At 42.4% G+C, this 23,638-nt stretch overlaps 2 protein-coding genes and 1 long non-coding RNA gene across 4 annotated transcripts in view; 2 read left to right on the plus strand and 1 right to left on the minus strand.

Moving 5' to 3' along the window:
* HCK (HCK proto-oncogene, Src family tyrosine kinase) overlaps positions 1–5,988 on the plus strand; it is a 45,536-nt gene extending 39,548 nt beyond the window's left edge. Inside the window, exons 12-13 of the mRNA XM_016188125.2 lie at positions 3,637–3,768; positions 5,254–5,988. Coding sequence (XP_016043611.1) covers positions 3,637–3,768; positions 5,254–5,456 — 335 coding nt within the window. The 3' untranslated portion in view covers positions 5,457–5,988. The remainder of the gene's footprint in view (positions 1–3,636; positions 3,769–5,253) is intronic.
* LOC132537680 (uncharacterized) lies at positions 4,523–14,404 on the minus strand. Its single transcript, XR_009549141.1, has 3 exons — positions 14,308–14,404; positions 11,925–12,005; positions 4,523–4,679 (listed from the first exon to the last, which is right to left on the minus strand). It is a non-coding gene; the product is annotated as an uncharacterized LOC132537680 (long non-coding RNA).
* TM9SF4 (transmembrane 9 superfamily member 4) overlaps positions 13,629–23,638 on the plus strand; it is a 52,500-nt gene continuing 42,490 nt past the window's right edge. Inside the window, exon 1 of one of the 2 annotated variants that reach the window (XM_060188466.1) lies at positions 13,629–13,872. In XM_060188466.1, the coding sequence (XP_060044449.1) occupies positions 13,858–13,872 (15 nt within the window). In that variant the 5' untranslated portion in view covers positions 13,629–13,857. The remainder of the gene's footprint in view (positions 13,873–23,638) is intronic. The other variant, XM_007523068.3, reaches the window with a different exon arrangement.

The raw sequence follows: 23,638 nt of genomic DNA on the forward strand, positions 1-23,638 counted from the left end.
CCCCCTCCTCTCAATTTCTCTGTCTTATCCAATAAAATAAAAAGAAAGGCCATAGATTCATAGAACCAGCACCAAGCCCCAGTAATAACTCTGATGGCAGCAGCAGTAGTAGTAGTAGTAACAAAATAAAATACAAAGGCCTATTTTAACACTAGCCATCTACTATTGAGCTTAATCTACTATTGAGGGAAGATATCACAATGGTTATACAAAAAGACTTTCATGACTGAGGCACCAAATGTCTGAGATTCAATCCCCTGTACCACCCTAAAACAGTTTAGCAGTACTCTATTAAAAATAAAAAAGAATGGGAGTCGGGCGGTAGCATAGCAGGTTAAGTGCATGTGGCACCAAGCACAAGGACAGGCATGTGGATCCCAGTTCAAGCCCCTGGCTCCCCACCTGCAGGGGAGTCGCTTCACAGGTGGTGAAGAAGATCTGCAGGTGTCCTTCTCTCCCCCTCTGTCTTCCCCTCCTCTCTCCATTTCTCTCTGTCCTATGTAACAATGATGACCTCAGTAACAACAATAATAACTACAATAACAATAAAAAACAACAAGGACAACAAAAGGAAAAATAAACAAAATTAAAAAAAAAAAAAAAGAATAACCTTGATGGAGTCCTTCTGGATACCATCCTGGCCTGCAGAGTCTCAGCCAATGACTGATCAGTTTTAGGTTGTAGGCAAGTACAAGTTAAAATTAAGTTTAAGGGCAGGGGGCAGGTAGTGCCGCATCTGATTAAGCACACACAGTATAGTGCACAAGGACCCAGGTACAAAACCTTGGTCCCCACCTGCAAGGGGAAAGCTTCACAAGTGGTGAAGCAGTACTGCAGGTGTCTCTCTGTCTCTCTCCCTCTCCTCTCTCAATTTCTCTCTATCCCTACCCAATAATTAAAAAAAAAAAAAGTTGTGGGGCCGGGTGGTGGCGCACTTGGTTGAATGCACATATTACAATGCACAAGGACCCAGGTTCGAGTCCCTGGTTCCCTGCAGGGGGAAAGCTTTGCAAGTGGTGAAGCAGGTCTGCAGGTGTCTCTCTATCACCCACTTCCCTCTCGATTTCTGGCTGTCTCTATCCAATAAATAAATAAAGATAATAAAAAAAAAAAGAAAAAAGTTTAAGGGCTAGGAAATGTTGTTTTCGCCAGGCTGGCTTCACGGGCGGGTAACAGACGACCAGGGACTCATGGCTGGGTTGTACGCAGTATCTCTTTATTCATGCAGGACACAGCACAATCTAAGCCGAGCTAAGCTAAACTAAAAGGTACTGTAAAACTCACAATGCTGTCTTTATATATACTTGCGAAGTAGGGTGGAAACAGGATGTGACATAGAGAAGGTGGAGAGAAAAGTGACTGGTGAAAATCAGGGTGTGATAAAGAAGGGATCAGGGTGTGACAAGGAGGGGGGGTGGAGCAAAAACATATCATGAAACAGTGGGGATTGAACCAATGCCCTGGAGGGAGGTGCTTGTTAACAGCGGTTATACAAATAGAATGAAGTGGTTATGTAAATAGAATAGTGTTAAGCAGGGGGGATTTAAACCAAATGAAACAGAAGGGGTCTCATGCATACCAACAAGGAAACAGCATAATGGCTATTCAAAAGACTTTCATACCTAAGGTTCTGATATCCCAGGTTCAATCCCAGCACCACCATCAGCCAGAACTGAGCAGTGCTCTGGTCTCCCTATCTTTATCTCATTAAAAAGAAAAAGAAAATATTTCAAAAAATAAAATAATTATGTAAAACCTCTCATTCCTGAGGCTCTAAGGTCCTAGGTTCAATTTCCAGCAACACCATAAGCTAGAGCTGACAAGTACTCTAGTCTCTCTCATTAAATAAATAAAATATTTAAAAATAATTAAATTAAAAATAAAATTACATTTAAGGCCAACTGGGGGGGGGGGGCAGGCAGTGGTGTACTTGGTTAAGTGCACATATTGCCATATGCAAGGACCTCAGTTCGAGCCCCTGCTCCCCACCTGCAGGAGAAGCAGGTCCGCAGGTGTCTATTTTTCTCTCTCCATCTCTACCTCTCCCTTCCTCCTAATTTCTCTTGTCTTATTCAATAAACTGGGGGCGGGGGGGAGGAAGGAAAGTAAGGAGAAAATGCTGTCAGGAATGATGGATTCATAGTACCAGCACTGAGCCCCAGTAATAACCTTGGTGGCAAAAAGAGGGAAAAAAATTAATTAAAATGGCTCACATGGATAGTATGCTGCTTTGCCATATGTATGGCCCAGGTCTGAGCCCAGTCCCTGTCACACTGAAGGAAATTTATATCTATATCTATCATCTATTTATCTATTGAATTGTCAGAAAAAGTTATATTTTTCTATGCAAAAGTACATCATGATTTTTCTGACAATGCAATATCTATTTACCTACCTACCTATCAATCATCTGTTATGTCAGAGTGTTATGATGAAATTAAAGAAGTTTAGTTAAGGGTAACCACTAAAAGAACTACAGTAGAATGTATAATTTCTGTAACGGGAGAAAACAAGCAGAAAATAAATTCTTTCAATTCTCAAGAACAAATTCATAGAGAAAAATAGCAATTTTTCTTATTTATTTATTTATTTATTTATTTATTCCCTTTTGTTGCCCTTGTTGTCTTATTGTTGTAGTTATTATTGATGTCGTTGTTGGATAGGACAGAGAGAAATGGAGAGAGGAGGGGAAGAGAAAGATAGACACCTGCAGACCTGCTTCACCACTTGTGAAGGGACTCTCTTGCAGGTGGGGAGCCGGAGGCTCAAACCAGGTTCCTTCTGCTGGTCCTTCTGCTTTGTGCCACATGCGCATAACCCACTGTGCTACTGCCTAACTCCCCATAGAGCAGTTTTTAAAACTTGAGTGTGTTCTTGGCCATAAAGCAGGTCTCACCGAATTCATGTATTGTATGCAATAGGGATAGGGATCATCTGGTCTGGGGGTCCTCTAGTGCCTGTGAAATCATTTGATCTTCACCCTGTTAAGGCAGCTAGTTTTTTTGTTTTGTTTTGTTTATAGCAACATTAAACACTAATTTTTGAGTTAATAATTTTGGATTACCCACAAATGATATATATATTTCCAAACGGCTCGTGGCAGAAGAAAGTTCTCCATCCTTACTATACACCATGTACCCTGTAGACTATGCTCACCAGTCACAAAGGAATTGAGAAATATCACTAAACCAAAGTTTAACTGAACTCACCCTGGCCTGGATGGAAGGGGGCAAGGAGAAAATCTGCCTTCCCTTCATGGGGGGGGTGGGGTGGGCAGTGAGAATTTTTCTGCTCTAGCTGTGACCTGAGTTTAAGGCCCCCTCATTTCCTCCTGACCCATAGGTTCTGTGACCTATAAGGACTCGAACTTTGAGGCATCTTAGCTCACTGGGATATTAGGTATTGACGAGGTAGATTGAGAGCAGGAACCCCCACTGCACCCCAGGACCCACTTTAGCCATGATGTCCTCAGGATGACTGTTCATTACTTCCACAAAGGCTAGGCTGAGGAAACTCAGGGCCTATATGGGATAGATGTTAGCAACTGGGCCCTCATCTTATTTGCTTACCCTAGCAGAGACCCAACCCACCTGGCTCCCCAGGCTCTCCCTGACTCCTTGCTGTGTAACCCTGCAGGAGCCAAGTTCCCCATCAAGTGGACAGCTCCTGAAGCCATAAACTTTGGATCCTTCACCATCAAGTCAGACATCTGGTCCTTTGGTATCTTGCTGATGGAGATTGTCACCTATGGCCGGATCCCTTACCCAGGTAGGAAAGTGGGCATCTGACTGTTTCCAGAGCCCAGCCTAGTCACCTTGTCAGTGTGTCCATTCAGATCTTCAACCCCCCAACCTCTCCTCTTTTGCCCCCTTTTGTCTCCTCAGCTAAGAGCTCCACAACTCACTCAGTTTCATTAGCTAAAAATCTAGACGTTCTCCTGGCCCTTCCTCTTCCCTTGGGCGCTTACCAAATTCATGCAGACACAGTCAATATCCTCTTCCAGGATAATGGTGGAGGCTGTGAATCAGAAGTGGGAGGACTTGGGATGTGTCTTGGAGTTAAGTGGCCAGAACCTTGTGTCTGCACACTCTCACTCACAGTATCCTAAACTGTTGCATTCACAGTGTTCATCATAATTGACAATTACATACTTGGTAAATATTTTTCCCATTAGTTTCTGAGTGTAACAAGTCTAGAATCATGTCTCTTCCTCACTGCTGTGTCTGCACATTCTGTGTCTGTACTTGGCACATAGTGAGCACTTAGAGACTGCTGAATAGACAAATCTGTCTCTTTTTGCACCTATGGGAAGGACCTCACATAGGGTAGACTGCATTGGTGTACAAAAACACACTTAACATGTAGAGTGTATGTAAACCATTAAATAAGGTCCTTCTCATTTGGGATGTCTCTTGGGATAGTGGTAACACAAACACTGAGGAGAAGGACAAAGCAAATATAAAGAGCACCTGACAGTTTACATTTGGATCCTACCCCCATCAACAATTACACTTTGAGAAATCCATTTCTCCAGCCACATTATCTTCACCTGTGAAGATTATGTAGGTAAGCTTATCAACTGGTGCTATGAAAGGACGTGATTTGCTGATGTGGAAGGTGATAAAGGAGATCACTAATGAGTCTTCTGGTCTTAACTGAGCAACTAAATGAGGAGTGGCCTAGGGGTAGAGATTCAAGAATTATATTTTAGCCCTCTTACATTTGAGGCAATTTGTAAACATCCAAGTGGAGATGTTCATGCAAGCAGTGTGTTATAGAACTTTATAAACATTAAGAAATAATGGACTAGAAGCAACAAAAGAGCAGACTATAAGTGGCTGAAAGAGGCAGGTTATTTAATCTCACAGTAAGGAATCTGGCAGTGCTGACTGGTAGTTCTGTAGCTTAATATCTCTTAGAACGCTGCATTAGTTTCCCTGTGACTATTTTTCACATGTGATCATGTAGCTTGCTGCTCCACTGTCTCACTGTCTGCAGAAAGGAAGACAGCTGTGTCCCCAAAACTCTCTTTTCTCATCAGGGAGGAAAACTTTTTGAGAACACTCCTAGCAGCCTCCCTCAGCTCCCACTGATTCAGAACAGGGAGTCATGTCCACAGGGGAGACTGAGGGAGACTTGGCCTTCCCAGTGGGAGGGACTCAGTTTCCACTGGGAGATGGGGAGGCAGCAGTACCCCACACTTGGTTCCTGTCTTGAGTCTTTCTACCTTTTAATTCTATGGCTCCTTCTCAGGAATGTCAAACCCCGAGGTGATCCGGTCACTGGAGCGTGGATACCGGATGCCTCGTCCAGAGCACTGCCCCGAGGAGCTCTATGACATCATGATGCGATGCTGGAAGAACCGCCCTGAGGAGCGGCCCACCTTTGAATATATCCAGAGTGTGCTGGATGACTTCTACACTGCCACTGAGAGCCAGTACCAACAGCAGCCATAATGGACAGGAGTAGACTGGGGCAGACCCTGGCTTCAAGAAAGAGCTTATACAATGATAGCTCCAGCACCATCTGTCCAGGACCCTTCACTCCTCCCACTCCCAGGCACCTTCATGATTCCAGCCTCATTTTTTCATCTGTTAAATGGATGGACAATCTCTTTTTGACTCTAGCAACTCACAACCTGCCATTCTCAGGAGACCCCAAGTTGATATTTCTATTGCTTGGGACAGTTGAATTCCAATTATATCAGGGCCAGGCAGTGGTGCACCTGGTTAAGTGCACATATTATATAGCACACAAGGACCCAGGTTCAAGCCCCTGGTCCCCACCTGCAGGAGGAAAGCTTCACAAGTGGTGAAGCAAGGCTGCAAGTGTCTCTCTCTCTCTCCCACTCTGTCTCCCTCTTCCTTCTCAATTTCTCTGTCCAATAATAAATAAATAATATTAAAAATTACATCTATGGTTTTTGAATAGAAAACTTTAAAGATAATGAAATATATATTTAAATTAAAAAGTATGAATACTAAAGATTTTACTGATACTTTGACTTCTTATTCTGCTAGCTCCTAAATATCAGTGTGTCTTTTTGCTGGACAAGTAAGAAAGGGAGAAGGATTCTCCCCTGCTAGAGACCAGTGGTTTGAAGAGAAATGGGGTCCCAAGCTCAAAACTTTCTTTTTCTTCCTCTAGGGTTATCGCTAGGGGTCAGTGCCTGCACTACGAATCCACTACTTCTGGAGGCCATTTTGTTGCCCTTGTTATTGTTGTTCCTGTTGGACAGGACAGAGAGAAATTGAGAGAGGAGGAGAAGACAGAGCTGGGGAGAGAAAGATTAGACACCTGCAGGCCTGCTTCACAACTTGTGAAGTGACTCCCCTGCAGGTGGGGAGCTGGGGTTTCTAACTGGGATCCCTATGCCAGTCCATATGTGCTTAACCCATTGCACTACCACCCAGCTACCATTCAAAACTTTCTAACTGCCCTAATATCGTTGTATTAGCTTTCTGCTGTGACTGCAACAAACTAGCACAAACTTAGTGGCTTGAAACAACATTTTTTTTTTATTGCCACTAGGGTTATTGCTGGGGCTCGGTGTCAGCACTACGAATCCACTGCTCTCAGCAGCCACTTTTTTTTTTCCCTTCCTATTTTATTTGATGGGACATAGAGAAATTCAAAGGAGAGGGAAGATAGAGAGGGAGAAAGAAAGATAGACACCTGCAGACCTGCTTCACAGCTCATGAAGCATCTCCCCTACAGGTGGGGAGCATGGGTTCAAACACAGCTGGTTGCACATAATACTGTGTGCACTTAACTGGGTGTGCCATTACCCAGCCCCCCCACACAATATTTTTAAAATAATAATATTTATTTTAATGAGAGAGATACAGAGAGAATGATACAGACACACACACACACACACACACAGATCAAAGCACTGCTCAGCTCTGGCTTATTGTGAGTCTGGGGATTGAACAAAAAAACCTCAGAACCGGGAGTCAGGCGGTTGCGCAGCGGGTTAAGTGCACGTGGTGGGAAGAAAGGACTGGAGTAATGATCCCGGTTCGAGCCCCCAGCTCCCCACCTGCAGGGGAGTCACTTCACAGGTGGTGAAGCAGGTCTGCAGGTGTCTGTCTTTCTCTCCCCCTCTCTGTATTCCTCTCCTCTCTCCATTTCTCTCTGCCCTATATAACAACAACATCAATAATAACAACAACAATAACTACAACAACAATAAAAAGGCAACAAGGGCAACAACAGGGAAAATAAAAAAAAAAACACAAAAAACCTCAGAACCTTAAGCATGAAAGCCTTTTGTACAACTATTATGCTATTACCCCAGCCCACAACACAAATTTATTAGCTTAACAATTCCAGTGGTGGGAGGTCCAAATGTTCTCTCTGGAGACTAAGGGAGAATTATTGCCATGCCTTTTCCAGTTTATAGAGGCTGCTCTACATGATATTCTTTTCTTTTTAATTTTTATTTATAATTGGATAGAGACAGAGAAATTGAGAGGAGGGGGAGACACAGAGAGACAGACACAGAGACACCTGTAGCCCTGCTCCACCACTCATGAAGCTTTCCCCCTGTAGGTGGGGGCTAGGGGATTGAATCCAGGTCCTGTGGACTATAATTTATGTGTTTACCCAGGTGCACCATTGCTTGGCCCCTCTGCATGATATTCTTAACCATGGGTACATCTACTTATACATCTGTAAAAACGCATACAATGTACAACCCAAGGGTGAACCCTAGCTGAGGGGTGTAATCTCAGCCTACTAAAGCACAGAAATTCACATACCCAAAGTACTAGAGATCATGGGTTCAATCTCTAGCACCTTCCTTCTTCTAAAGAATAGAATGAATATATATATATATATTGCCAGGTGGTGGTGCACCTGGTTAAGTGCATCTGCAGGTGGGGACCAGGGGCTCAAACACAGATCCTTGTGTGATGTAGCATGTGTTTTCAACCAGGTGTGCCACCAGCTGGCCCCCAGAAAGAGAATTTTTTTTTAAAGATTTTGTTTATTTATTAATGAGAAAGATAGGAGGAGAGAGAAAGAACCAGCCATCACTCTGGTACATGTGCTGCCAAGGATTGAACTCAGGACCTCATGCTTGAGAGTCCAATGCTTTATCCACTGCGCCACCTCCCGGACCACCAGAAAGAGAATTTTTTTTTTTTTTGCTTTCTTCCCCTCCCTCTCTTTCTTCCTCTGGTAAGCCAATAATGCGTATATTATTTCTTTTGAAGTCATCCCATAGGTCTCTGTTGTTGTTTTCGGTATCTCTTAATCACTTTTTGAGATCTCTTACTTCTCTTTTAGTTGTCTAATTTGTCCCTGATCTTGCTAACTCTGTCTTCCGCCGCATTTATTCTATTCTCTCTCCCCTGTACTGTTTTCTATAGTTCATTTATTTTGTTACCCTGTTCTGATACTGTTTTAGCTTGTTCAGCTAGCTGTGTTCTTAGCTCAGCTATTTCAGCTTTCAGCTCTCTAATAACCTTGAGATAATTAGTGTTTTCTTCCAGAATCTCATTTGTTCTTTCTTCATTTCTGATGACAATTCTGAGAAAGGCAATTTTTATCAGGGGCTTGTGACTACACAGATTGATGGCCACATTCCCACTCCCTCTTGCAGCAAATCACAGACATGTGATTAAGTTCTAGTCAATGGTCTATATGGTGTAACACCTCCCAGAACCCTTTCTTAAAAGAGGACTGATATGAGCTCTTTGCCATATTTCTTGTTCTTCCTTTCCCTTGTTCTTCCCCTTTCTTTCTTTCTTTCTCTTTCTTTTTTTTAACCAGAGCTCTGTTAAGCACTAGCTTGTGGTGGTAATGTGGGTTGGACTGGGACTTCAGAGTCTCAGCCATGAAAGTCTTTTGCATAAGCACTATAATATGTCCTCCACCTTTTAATTTTTATTTAAAAACAAAAAAATAACCACTTGTGAGGATGTGGAGAAGATAGAACCATTGTATATTGTTAGTGGAAATACAAAATGGTATACAGTTACTGTAGAAAAAAGTACAGTTCCTCAAAATTTTGGGCTTGGGAGATGGCAAAGCAGGCAGAATGTACATCCTGCAGTCATGGGGTGCCAGGTACAAAGCCTGGTAACCCATGACAGAGTAGTATTCTGGTCTCTCACTCACTAAAAAAAAAAAAAAAAAAATTAAGGGCTGGCAATGTCTAACAGCTAACTTGGATAGTATGCTGCTGTGCTGTGTGCACAGCCCAAGTTCAAGCCCAGCCCCCACCATACTGAAGGAAGCTTTGATGCTGTGATCTTTTTCATTGTTTTTGCCTCTCTGTGTCTCCATCACTATGAAAAAAAAAACATAGAATACTATATGATTCAGGGCTAGCAAAGTAGGTTATTTAGTGTGCTGTTTTGCCATATTTACAGCCCAGGTTTGAGCCAGAACTTCATAGCATTGAAGGAAGTTTCAGTGCAGTAATTTCTTTCTCTCTGCCTCTCTATCTCAAAAAAAAAAAAAAAAAAAAATATATATATATATATATATATATATATATATATATGATTCAGTAGTTCTCTTTCTGGGTATATGACCAAAAGAACTGAAAACAGATATTTATGCATCTATGTTTATAGTTTCACTATTGACAAAGACAAAAAGGTGGAGACCACTCAGATGCCTTAAAAATAAATAAAATTTGGGCCAACAAGACAGCAAAGCAGCTGTGCACCAGAATTTCTTGCCTAAAGTCCTAGAGGCTGAGAGTTCAATCTCTAGTATCACTATATTTCAAAGTTGAGCAGTGCTCTGATGTGTCTCTGTCTCTCTAATTAAGAATATCTCCCCAGGGAGTCAGGTGGTTGCGCAGCGGGTTAAGTGCACATGGTGTGAAGCAAGGACTGTAGTAATGATCCGGGTTCAAGTCCCCGGCTCCCCACCTGCAGGGGAGTCACTTCACAAGTGGTAAAGCAGGTCTGCAGGTGTCTATCTTTCTCTCCCCCTCTCTGTCTTCCCCTCCTTTCTCCATTTCTCTCTGTCCTATCCAACAACAAAGATATCAATAACAACAACAATAATAACCACAACAAGGGCAACAAAAGGGAATAAATAAAAAAATTAAAAATAGAGAATATCTCCCCAGACAATGATTTGGGTCCACCTGCATATCAGATGTCAGGCTCAGGCAAAAACTAGAAAGTCATGGGCCCCTTGGAATATACCTAAAGTAGACCTACTAGCTATTTCCAAAGTGGAGACCCCAAATCTTCATCTGCAATATTCTTGGCTTTAGGTTCATGATTAGTCAACAATTGTTTGGCTTTATATGTTAACTCTTTGTTTTAGCCACCAGGTTCTAGATGCTACCATGATGCCAAATGGACTTCCCTGGGCAGATAACCCCACCAATGTGCCCTAAGTCCTGCTTCCCCAGAGCTCTGCCCCACTAGAGAAAGAGACAGGCTGGGAGTATGGATCGACCTGTCAACACCCATGTTCAGTGAGGAAGCAATTACAGAAGCCAGACCTCCCACCTTCTGTACCCTATAATAACCCTGGGTCCATACTCCTAGAGGACTACAGAATAGGAAAGCTATTGGGGAGGGGAGAGGATATGGAGTTCTGGTGGTGGGAATTGTATGTAATTGTACCCCTCTTATCCTATGGTCTTATCAGTGTTTCCATTTTATAAATTAATAATAATAATAATAATAATAATACAATAGGGGGCTGGACAGTAGTGCAGCAGATTAAGCTTACATGGTGTGAAGCGCAAGGAATGGCTTAAAAATCCCAGTTATGAGTCGGGCTGTAGCGCAGCGGGTTAAGCGCAGGTGGCGCTAAGCTCAAGGACCGGCGTCAGGATCCCGGTTCGAGCCCCCGGCTCCCCACCTGCAGGCGGTGAAGCAGGTCTGCAGGTGACTGTCTTTCTCTCCCCCTCTCTGTCTTCCCCTCCTCTCTCCATTTCTCTCTGTCCTATCCAACAACAACAACATCAATAATAACTACAACAATAAAACAACAAGGGCAACAAAAGGGAATTAAAAAAAAAAAACTTAAAAAAAAATTTATTAAAAAAAAAAAAAAAAAAAAAAAACATCAGGATGCCGGCCAGACTTCCCTGGATTGAAGACACCACCAATGTGTCCTGGAGCTCAAACAAAAAAAAAAAAAAAAAAAAAAAATCCCAGTTATTGCCCCCAGCTCCCCACCCACGGGGAGGCTGCTTTATAAGCAGTGAGGCATGTATGCAAGTGTCTATCTTTCTCTCCCCCTCTGTCTTTCCCTCCTCTCTCAATTTCTCTCTGTTTTATCCAGAAACAACAATAGCAGTAACAACAGTAACAATAACAAGGGCAACAAAAATGGGGAAAAATGGCCTCCAGGAGCAGTGGATTTGTAGTGTAGGCACCAAGACCCAGAGATAACCCTGGAGGCAAAAATAATAATAATAATACAGTAGGGCTAGGGAGAAAGTATAATGATTATGCAAAAAGACTTCCATGCCCAAGGCTCTTTGATCTCAGGTTCAATCCCCAGCACCATCTTAAGGCAGACAGAGCTGAGCACCGCTCTGGTTAAAAAGGAAAATAATAATAGTAATAATAAAATTTAAAAAATTAAAGAGATGAAATTCTGGTATATACAGCAATAAGGATAAAATTTGAAAACAAATATACTAATAAAAACACAAAAGAACAAATATTGCATCATTTCACTTAGACGAGTTATGTAGAATAAAAAAAATTCACAGAAGCAGAACATAGAACAGTAGTTACCAGTTACCAAGACCTGGGGAAAGGTATAATGGGAGTTAGTTGTTTTATGGCACAGTTTCAGTCTGGGATGATGAACAGGTTCTAGATGATGATCATTATACAATGTTGTAGACATAATTGATGCCACTGAATTGTACACTCATATGGCAAGACAGTTCACCTAGACAATGCCCCTATTCTGTCATGCATACGTACCCAAGTTCAAATCCAGATCAAAACACTGAGGTAAAACTTCAGTATGGTGGGTAATGTCCCTCTTCCTCTCTCTCTATCTATCTGAAAAATTCAGAATGCAGCAGTGAAGTTCAGATGACAACAAATAATACAATATTAGCAACAACCAACTATGTGGCCCAGGTGGTGATGTAGTAGATAAAATGCTGGACTTTCAAATATGAGGTCCTGAGTTCAATACCTGACATGACCAAGTTAGAGTGAAAGTCTGGTTCTTTCTCTCTCTCCTCTCATAAACTAATAAATCTTTAACAAATGATCAAAATGGTAGTTTTTATATATTTTCCACAGTAAAGACTGTTTTTAGGAGCTGTTTTTGGTGGTGCACCTGGTTGAGTGCCCATCTTACAGTGTGCAAGGACCCAGGTTCCAGCCCCCAGGCCCCACCTGCAGGGTGAAAGCTTTGTAAGTGGTGAAGCAGTATTACAGGTGTCTCTCTTCCTCTCTATCTCCCCCTTCCCTCTCAATTTCTGGCTGTCTTTATCCAATAAGCAAATCAAGACAATACAAAAAAATTTTTTTAAATTGTTTTTAAAGTCCTCATTCAAAGATGTCTCCTCCAAATACAAAACAGATGTTTCCGCCCAGGAACTACTCTTTTTTAAAAAATTATTTAATTTATTTATTTATGAGAAAGATAGGAGAGAAAGAGCCAGACATCTTTCTGGTACATGTACTACCTGGGATAGAACTCAGGACCTCATGCTTTATCCACAGGGCCACCTCCTGGACCACCTCCCAGCATCTATTCTGCTGTTCATTCATTCACTCATTCATTAATGAATGTATTCATGGGCCAGTAAAACAGCTCAGGTGAATAGTATGTTGCTTTGCCACATGTGCCAACGACCCAGATTCAAGCCCAGTCCTCATGTGCCATGGTTTCTTCTTCTTTTTTTTTTATCTTTTTATTTTCTTTATTATTGGATAGAGACAGAGAAATTGAGAGGGGAGGGGAAGGGAGAGAGGGAGAGAAACAGAGAGACACTACAGCTATGCTTCACCACTTGTGAAGCTTTCCCCCTGCAGGTGGGGACCAGGGGCTTGAACCTGGGTCCTTGTGCACTGTAATGTGTGCGTTTAACCAGGTGCGCCACCACCTGGCCCCCATGCCATGGTTTCTTTCCTACTCTATCTGGAAAAAAGAAAACAATACAACAACAGCAAAAAACAGCCCAAAGCGATGAAATCCTAGAAACAAAACAAAACAAACAAACAAACAAAAAAAACCAAAAAACCAACTTGGTGTATTCGTATTTACCATAAACACAAAGAAGTGTACATAGCAAGTTGCTATGTATTAAATATATACTATGTTAACACTATCATTGAAACCTCATATGTCTATGATGAAAATATTACAATAATCCCCTTTTTTACAGATAAGAATGAAGTCGAGCAAAAGTCAGGATTTTACCCTAATAATGATTCTGTTTAGTCGGGCGGATGTAAGACATCCAATAAGATAATTAAATGTATATCTAAATACTATCCTTGCCATAGAGCTGCTGCTGATACTGACCCCACCCCTATAAATCAAGGCCTCCGGTAACCCTGGCAACGGGTCTTCTTGCCAATAGTAAAAATGGCTCCCAGAGACAAGCACGTTTACACACACCTCAATTACCCAAAATGCAGTAGGAGAGGGCAGGGAGGAGCCGCTTCTGCCAGGAGCTAGCATGGCTCCCACTGACATACAGTCTTTTCTTTTCACCTAATTAGCGACCAGACTGTGCAAACCAAACTACAGACTAACAGCTAAATCTCTTTTGCTACTCCGCCTACCGAGATTACAGAAGCGATTGGAGCTGGGCAGCACCTCGCTGAGTTAAAACTCGGTAACCGCGGAAGCAACACTTCCGCTGACGTAATTACGGCGACACGTGGATCCAAGATGGCGGCCGCGATGGTGAGTGAAGGAGACTCCGGGAGCCGGAGCAGGAGCGGGGTCCTCCGGGGGATCCCAGGACTTTCTGGCGTCTCATGCCTGGCCCGAGCCACCTCTGGAAACCCTAGTTCATCCCTGAGGGGTGTCCATGACTGGGCTCGTTTCCCCGAATCTCTCCCTCCTGGGTCTTGGCCCCGTACTCAGGCTTGTCAAGGCCCGGAGTTTTGAGGGAAGCATTGAGTCGGAGGAAAGGATTTCGGCTACTCCCTCCGCCTGTTCCATTCCTGCTTTGGTACCCGCATTCTGTTACCTCAAATTTCCAGTTTCACTTCCCAACCCCGAGCCTTCCGAAGAGCGCCCCCCTCCATTATTCCCATCCTCGCTCCTCCTCCCACCTCCCCACCTCTCCACCTCCCCAACCTCGAACTAGTCAGCGGTTGCGATCTCACCTTTAACCTACCTCCAAGTTAAAGCCCTTGTCACAGATCCTTTTCTCGTTTCCACCCTCAACAATTCGCACCGCACATGGTTATGGATTGCTACTACCCTGAAGCATTCCCTCACCTCTCCCTCCCAGCTTTCACTCTCTGATCCTTCCTAATATTTCTTGCGTCTTATCTCAACCTTCTGCCCCTCTCTTAGGGAACTTTTGCCCCATTGGTTCTTAAATGTTGCTATGCGGAAGACGTGGTGGGAGTAGGTGGGAAGGCGGTGTGTAGAGGCATGTTAAAAAATAGTTTTCTGAACAGTTAATAAAAATTAGTTCCACTCCCAAAGATTCTAGTCCATAAGGCTAGGTGTTGCCAATCACCTGCACTTTTTAATAGCAATTCCAGGACCCATAGCTCAGGCCTGACTGGATTGTATCTCTCAAAGTGCCCCTTCCCTGGCCTTGAATTAGAGTTTTGAGGAAGGCACTGGATGGGAGAGGGGAAGTGGGAGACACCTCAGTTACCAGCGTCTGTCCCTGCTTTGACGCTTGCCTCCTGTTACCCCCACAATCCTGTGATAATAATGGCAGTGGTCTGTTGAACTCTGTTTTGAAAAAGACTATATTCTTGTCCACAGAGGCTGCTTCCCTTTCGTGTTGCCCTATGGGATTACACAGCTGGTTAGGGATAAAAGTTTATTAGGAGATAAAGTGGATGAAACCTGTATGTGGATAGAGGTTTAGGTACAAGCTGTGCCCAGAGTAAGTCAGAACTTGCTGGTTTCTGGTACAGAATCCTAGAAATAAATTTATGAAGTACCAACCTATCTCCAGAAGCTCAGCTTACATTCTGCTTGTTAGGAAACCAAATTGATTTGCAAAGTACTCTGTTACTAAGGGTGGTTTTTGTTTGTTTGTTTGTTTTGTTTTCTACTGAATAAAAACAAAATCTAGGAAAAAAAAACTAAATTGAAGCCACTTAGTCCTATGTCTTCCTATATATTGTGTCCTCAGCAGGTAATTTTATCCTGGTAGTGACTGCAAAGGAAGGCAGACTAAGAAGAGGAAAATTATTTTTTAAATTTTTTGGTGTTGGTTTTCTCCATGCCAGAGTCAACTATTGGCCTATAATGAGTTTCACTCTCATTCACCGCCTACTAACTTATTACTTTTGTTTAGTGGATGATTTCTTATTTAGAACCCTGGAGGGTAGGTAAAAGATGTCATAGTCTTGACTATTTATTTGGTATTAGACTTTGGTCTGAACCATGAGTGAGGAAGATGACAAAAGTGATTTGTCATAGTCCATTTTAAATCTCTGTACCACATTCAGAACAATAATGGCTTGAATTTGACAGGAACAGTCACCCCCTATTGCCACTGGGAGAAAGTTCAATAAAATGGCTCTTACTTAGCATTACATTGAGAAATCCTTGTCCTGTTCGGTGTTTTTAAGTTAGCAACACATATTTCTGGTACGTGTTTACTTAGTCAGCAAATATTTGAATATCTGCTCTGTGCCAAGACCTAGTTGTAAATTAAGAAGGTGAAAGTCTTTATCTTGTGGAGCTTTTCTAGTTTGAGTAGGTAGTGAACACATAAATACACAAGCAAGAATGTTGCACAGTGATGAATCCTATGAAAGAATCAAGGTGAAGAACAGTGAAAGGGTAATGCAAATACTTTGAATTATTGATCAGAGATTGTAATATGAATTGAGACCTGACTGCCGAGAAAGTACCAGCAATGCAAGAAAGTTCTAGGCAAAGGAGATAGCCAGGGAAAGGATCAGGGTGGAAATGAGCTTGGTATGTCCCATAGACATGCAGAAGACTAGAGGGATACATGCTAAGAGATGGGGGTAGGAGAGAATGAAATAAAATAAAATTTCAGGGGACTAGGTGGTGGCACCCCTGGTTGAGTGCATGTGATACCATGTACAGTGACCCAGGTTTAAGCCCCTACCCCCCACCTGCATGGGGGAAACTTCACAAGTGGTAAAGCAGTGCTGCAGGTGTCTCTCTCCCTATTTCCCCTTCTCAATTTCTCTGTCCTGTCAAATAGGGAAAAAAGAAAGAAAGAAATTACCACCAAGGAGTGGTGGATGCATAGTGCCAGCACCAAGTCCATTGGTAACCCTGATGGCTATAAAAATAAATAAGTAAATAAAATTTAAGGGCCTGCTTTGCCATATATTCAACCCAGGTTCAGACTAGGCCCCTGCCACAGTGGGGGAAAATCTTCAGTGCTGCAGTGTCTTTGTGTCTGTTTTTCTAACTGAAATGTTAGGCCGAAGTGATGAAGCCTTGGAGATGACAAAAAAAAAAAAAAAAGGAAAAGAAAAAAAGATAAAAATTTCAGAGGCAGGAGCAGCTATGTCTAATTGCAGTGTATAGTCTGTAGCTTATAGACTGCATTTTCAAGTAGAATTTCTGTTGGGATGCCTTCCCTTCCTACTCCCTCTAAAATTACATTAGAGGTAATGCAGTAGAGGAGTATAATGTATGCTCCATGTTTGATTGAGTAGTGAGAAGGCAGGGAGCAGGTTCATTACAGGCAAGTGGGATCACAGGTAAGATAGACTGATCTGTGTCAAGCACTTTTATTATAGGGAAGTCAAAATAGTCTCCATACCCTCTTACACAAAGGTTGCTTCACACACTGGGGATAGATGAATGTGGATCTGCTTTGGGGTGTATGGGTTTCTGAGGCAAGTCAAACAACCAAAGAGGAACTAAATGAACTCAGTGGCCGTGGGAACAGGCTGAGTTTTTTATTTATTCTTTTGTTTTGAAAGTTAGGGTTGTGGGTGCAACTTTCAAATGGTATTTATGGGCTCTTCCCTCCTTGGTTTTCTTTATTGAATGTCTCTTCTTCCCTAAGGGCTGGGCTGCCTCCTCAGGTTTGTATTACTACAGTATGTTTTTCTGAACCTGCAGGGGAGGACTTCTATCACCAAAGGAGTAGATACTGGTATAAACCAAACATCTTCCTGGTTTTCCTGCTTAACTATAAAATTACAGGATATGAAGTTGATCCAGATGATTCTGAGGGGAGAGACAGACTCAGATCTTTTCATGGAAATATTGAGCATGTAGGGTGGGGGTAGATAGCATGATGGTTATGCAAAGAAAGTACATGCCTGAGGCTCCAAAGTCCCAGGTTTAGTCCCCCATGCCACCATAAACCAAAGCTGAGCAATGCTCTGGTTAAAAAAAAAAAAAAAAGATATATATTGAGCATGTAGAATATGCTCTTGAGAATATTATTTGGGTGAAATTTGAGAAATGTTAACTGAATGTATTTGTAGGCTCTCAAAAAGTATAGACATCTTCATCTGGAGATTAGAAACTGCATATATCATTCTTTCATATATATAATTATTCATACTCTGGGTTTTGCTTTCTTTTGCCTTTTTTAGTTACTACAAATGAAAGAAGAAACAGACTAGAACACCACTCCAGCTCATGTAGTGCTAGGGATCAAGCCAAGAACTTCAGGCTATGCCCAGTGCTCTACCATTTGAGCCATCTCCCCAGCCAATTTCAGAACATTTTTATCGCTGCAAAAAGAAGTCCGTTGGGAGTCGGGGTAGTACAGTGGGTTGAGCGCACGTGTTGCAAAGCGCAAATACCTGAGTAAGGATCCCATCCTGGTTCGAGCCCTTGGCTCCCCACCTGCAGGGGCATCGCTTCACAAGCAGTGAAGTAGGTCTGCAGGTGTCTATTTTTCTCTGCCCCTGTCTTCCCCTTCTCTCTCCATTTCTCTCTGTCCTATCCAACAACAGCATCAATAACAACAGCAATAACAATTACAACAATAAAACAACAAGGGTAACAAAAGGAAATAAATTAATTAAAAATAATAAAAAGAAATCCGTTAGCAGGGCCAGGAAGTAGCTCAGCCAGTAAAGTACTAGTCTTGCTGTATGTGAGGCCCTGGATTCAATCCTTGGCACCAGATGGGAGCAGCACAAACAGCACCAGGGAACTTCAGGGATGATGGACCTGTGCTGTGGTATCTCTTCTCTCTCTGTTTCTCCTTTCTGAGAAAGAGATTGTGAAAAATTGTATGAGGAGACTGTTTGGCAGTATCACTCATGCTTGAGGCCCTAGGTTTATTCCCTAGGTCCCCCCAAGAAAAAAGAAAGAAAAAGGGGACAGAAGCCCATTAGCAGTTCCTCCTCGCTTCACGCCTTCAGCTGCTGGCAATCACTAATTTACTTTCTGTCTGAATTTTGCCTATTCTAGACATTTCATATGAATTGTCAGAAAAATCACGACATACTTTATTCTGCAAAAACTGCATCATTACGTTACCGATAGCCAATATAAATGGAGTTGAGTCATTACAACATGTGGTGCTTTATATCAGGGATTTTAGTTACTTTTAAAATATTTATTTTAATGAGATATATAGACACACACACAGAGAAAGAGAGACCAGAGCACTGCTCAGCTCTAGCTTAAGGTGGTACAGGGGATTGAACCTGGGACCTCAGCCTCAGGCATGAAAGTCCTTTGCCTAGCCGTTATATCTCCCCACCCCATTAAATTTTTTTTTTTTTAGATAGCATACTTTTTTCAAAGTTCATCCAAATTTGTAGCATGTATCAGTACTTCATAGCTTCTTTAAACAATATCCAATTCTGCTGATTTACTACATTTTGTTAATCCTTTAATCATTTATCAACACTGGAGGACCAGGCGGTGGCACAGTCGGTTAAGTGTACATATCACCATGCTCGAGGACCAGGGTTTGAGCCCCCAGCTCCCCACCTGCAGTGGCGAAGCAGTGAAACAGATCTGCAGATGTCTATCCTTCTTACTCTCCATCTTCCCATCCCCTCTCAATTTCTTTCGCCCTGTCAAAAAAAAAAACAAAAAACAGTAGAGGAAAAAAAACGCTACCAGGAGCAATGGATTTGTAGTGCTGAGCCTCATTGATAACTGGTGGGGAAAAAATTAGACACTGGAATTATTCCTACGTTTTGGCTGTTGTGTATAGTGTTTTGTTTAATTTAAATGAGATATGAAAGAGAGGGGGTAGAGAGAGGGAGAGAGAATGTATGACCAGAGCATCACTCAGCTTTGGTTTATATAGGGTACTAGGATTGAACCTGAGAGAGACTTCAGAGCCTCAGGCATACATACATACTCCTTTGTATAACTATTATGCTGTCTCCCCAGCCCTGTGTAGTTGGTTTTTGTTGTTGCTTTTAATTTATTTTGGACAGAGACAGAAATTGACAGGGGAGAGAGAGATAGATAGACCTGGGGGGCCTGGTGGTAGCGCACATAGTACAAAGCACAAGGACCTATGTAATGATCACAGTTCAAGGCCCCAGCTCCCTACCTGCAGGGGGGTCATTTTGCAAGTGGTAAAACAGGTCTGCAGGTGTCTCTTTCTCTGTCTTCCACTCCTCTCTCAATTTCTCTCTGTCTTATCCAACAGAAACAGCAGCAACAACAACAATGGAAAACATGTCTTCCAGGAGCAGTGGATTCATAGTGCAAGGCACTGAGCCCCAGCGGTAACACTGGAGGCAAAAAAAAAAAAAAAAAGATAGACTCACCTGCAACTCTGTTCACCACTGTAGAAATTTCCCCTCTGCGGGTAGGGACTGGAGGCTTGAACCTGGGTCTTTATGCACTGTTGTAGTGGGTTTTTTTGTTTGTTTGTTTTGTTTTTGTTGTTTCTTTAATGAATGTATGTTTTCAGTTTTCTTTAGTTATACCTAGGAGTGGAATTGCTAACTCATATAATATTGTTCGGAGCTGACATGGGTTTGACATAGTCCAGAAGCAGGAAAATGAACTGAATGATCTCAAATCCCTTTGAACAGATGGAGTCAGTGTTAACCAGCCCCAATCAGAAGATACAAGGAGGGCCAGAGATAAAGCCAGTTGTGTAGAGTGCCTGCCCTGCCATGTATGCAGCCCAGTTTCAAGCCTCCACACCACAAGAGACGAGCCATAGCATCAAAGGAAGCTCTGGTGCTGTGGTTTCTCTGAGAAGAAACTAGGGATCAGTGAAATCATGCATGTGAGGCCTTGGGTACATACATGCACATGTGCACATGCCCACAGACTTTTTAGTGGTGGAGTCTTCAGTGAAATAGGATGACAGCTACCTGTCACATGTGTGGGAAGTTGTTTCTTTGAGCTTCACATGAGGTGGACATGAGCCCCTTAAAGAAGGGCCAGGCATTGGCTCACCCAGTTGAGTGCACATGTTACTGAGAACAAGGATCCAGATTCAGGTCCCCAGTCCCCATCTGCAGGGAGAAGCTTCATGAGAGGTAAAGCAGAGCTGTAGGTGTCTCTCTCCTCTCCATGTCCCCTCCCCCTCTAAATGACTTGCTATCCTCTCAAAAAATAATTTTTAAAAGTTTTATTTATTTTCCCTTTTGTTGCCCTTGTCTTTTTATTGTTGTTGTAGTTATTATTGTTGTTATTGATGTCTTCCTTGTTAGATAAGACAGAGAGAAATGGAGAGAGGAGGGGAAGACAGAGGGGGAGAGAAAGATAGACACCTGCAGACCTGCTTCACCACCTGTGAAGGGACTCTCCTGCAGGTGGGGAGCCAGGGACTCAAACCGAGATCCTTACTCTGGTCCTTGCGCTTTGTGCCATATGCACTTAACTCGCTACGCTACCACCCCGACTCCCAAAAATAAGTAATTTTTTAAAAGGAGGAATCAACATTGGGCTTTAGTCCCAACACTGCCACTGATCCACATGTGACCTTGAGCAAATTACCGCCTTTTATTGGCTGGGGGAACAGGGATTATTACTGGAGCTCAGTGCCTACACAACTTCAAAATTCTTGGGATCCTTTTTTTTTTTTAAATTGAAATTAAGAGACTGAGAGAATGTAGGACACCTGTAGCACTGTTCTACCACTCATGGGAGTTTCTTTCCTGCAGGTGGGGACCAGGAGCTTGATCCCAGGTCCTTGAGCCATGGCAGCATGAGCCACCACCTGACCTCTGGCCTAGTTTTGTTGTTGTACATATTCATATTTGAAATCAAAGTTTAAAGTTTGATTTCTAAATTCAAAATTGAATATTATGTGGTTGAAAAATTTGAATTTAAGATGATTTTTGCTAATCCTATAAAATCAAATTTTTTTTTTCTCTCTCTCTGATCATAGTCCCTGTGGTCTTTCCAAGATGCTGTCTGTTGGCTTTTCCCTCTGGTCTTTTGAGTTGTCCCACTTGACATTCTGCAGAGCACGTGATGCTGTGTCCTTGGAGTTGAGGTGACCCCCCTTTGGTGAGGAGTCTTAAAGGAGTGCTCTTTTTTTTTTCTTTTTTCTTTTCTCTCTCTCTCTTTAAAGGAGTGCTCTTAATGCCTTCAGGAAGTAGAGAGGAGGCAGGGACAGCATTAAATTTCCTCTTGGTTTCTCTTTTACAACTTGGGCAAAAAGTCCCCCTTTGATCCTGGCATTAAAGAAGCAGGTCACAGAATGTTGTAGCAGATTAAGTTTTGATCTTTGGACACTGGCAGGAAGGTGGGAAGGACCCAGGATGGACAGGGCCATCTGGCTACAAACAGTTGGAGCCATCTACCATCCCCAAAGCTTTGATCCATGAACCATTTGCTAACATTGGTCTTTTACTAATGGGGCAGTGTGAAGGACACCCAGGTTTTTTCAGTTCTCTTTTCATTGTTTACTTCAGTGTCTTCCTCACATGATTTCTCACCTATGGCTAAGCATTAAATATACAGACTTCCCAAAGATTTGAAATCCTGATATTTTGTGTCTAGAAAAGATATTAAATGCTTCCAGCATTTTCTTTAGGAGAAAAAAAAAATCAGATCACAAATTGGAACTAAGCTTTTTTTTTTTCTTTCATTTTTTTATTAGTGATTTAGTAAATACTAGCAAGATTATAAGATAATGGGTACAGTTCCTTACAGTTCCCACCACCAGAGTTCTGTGTCCCATCCTGCCATTGGAAGCTTATTTAATTCATGATCCCTCTGGGAGTATAGACCAAAGATCTTCATGGGGTGCAGAAGGTGGAAGATCTGGCTTCTGTAATTGCTTCTCTGCTGGACGTAGGCATTGGCAGGTCAATCCATAACCCCAGTCTGTTTCTATATTTCCCTAGTGGGGTAGGGCTCTGGGGATGTGGGGTTCCAAGACACATTGGTGAGGTTATCTGCCCAGGGAAGTCAAGATGGCATCATGGTAGTGTCTGCAACTTGGTAGCTGAAAGGCGTTGAGCAAGACCATTTTGTTAATGTTATTTATTTATTCCCTTTTGTTGCCCTTATTTTTTTTTATTGTTGTTGTTATTGATGTCATTGTTGTTGGATAAGACAGAGAGAAATGGAGAGGAGGAAGACAGAGAGGGAGACAGAAAGATAGACACCTGCAGACCTGCTTCACCGCTTGTGAAGCGACTCCCCTGCAGGTGGTCTTGAACCACTATCCTTACGCTGGTCCTTGTGCTTTGTGCCACCTGCGCTTAACCGCAGTGTTACCACCCGACTCTCAAGACAAATTGTTTTAATAATCAGGAACCCAAGGGTAAGAATAGAGCAGGTGAAACTGGTTGTCTTTGTGTGGGAAGAAGCTCGAGATATATGGAACTAAATTTATTTATTTATTTGCCTTCAGTGTTATTTCTGGGGCTTGGTGCCTGCACTATGAATCTGCTGCTCCTGGAGGCCATTTTCCCCATTTTTGTTGCCTTTGTTGTTGCACTTGTTGTGGTTGTTATAGTTGTCATAGCTGTTGTTGGATAGGACAGAGAAATTGAGAGAGGAGGGGGAGAGAAAGATAGACACCTGCAGACCTGCTTTACTGCTTGTGAAGTGACCCCCTGCAGGTGGGGAGCTGGGGGCTCGAATCAGGATCCTTACACCGGCCCTTGCACTTTGCCATGTGCACTTAACCCGCTGCGCTACTGTCCAGTTCCAGGAACTAAATTTTTAACTTTGTTTAGAAGGGAGTGTGGGTACAGTCATTTAACATCTTTGGACCTCCATTTCTGCTTTAACTTCAATACAATATGAGTTCAGCTTAGTCTTAAAAACAGTTTGTTTGCTTTTGATTTTTTTGTTTTCCATTTATTTATTTACATTTTCTTGCAAGTTCATGTATATCAGTTCTCAAGATTCCACATGAGTAAAACTATTTTGTCCCAAAGGACACAATATCAACTTTTTAATTGCAGAGTAGTATTTCATGGAATATATATCCTATAACTTCAATGTCAATGGGCATCTAAGCTGCTTCCACTCTTTGGCCGTTGAGAATAAAGCAGCTATGAACAGTGTCCCTTCAAATTAGTGTTTGAGTGTCCTTTGGATAAACACCTAAAAGTGGTATTGCTGAATCATA

Source organism: Erinaceus europaeus, chromosome 1 (genome assembly GCF_950295315.1).
Source record: "Erinaceus europaeus chromosome 1, mEriEur2.1, whole genome shotgun sequence".
Lineage (NCBI taxonomy): Eukaryota > Metazoa > Chordata > Mammalia > Eulipotyphla > Erinaceidae > Erinaceus > Erinaceus europaeus.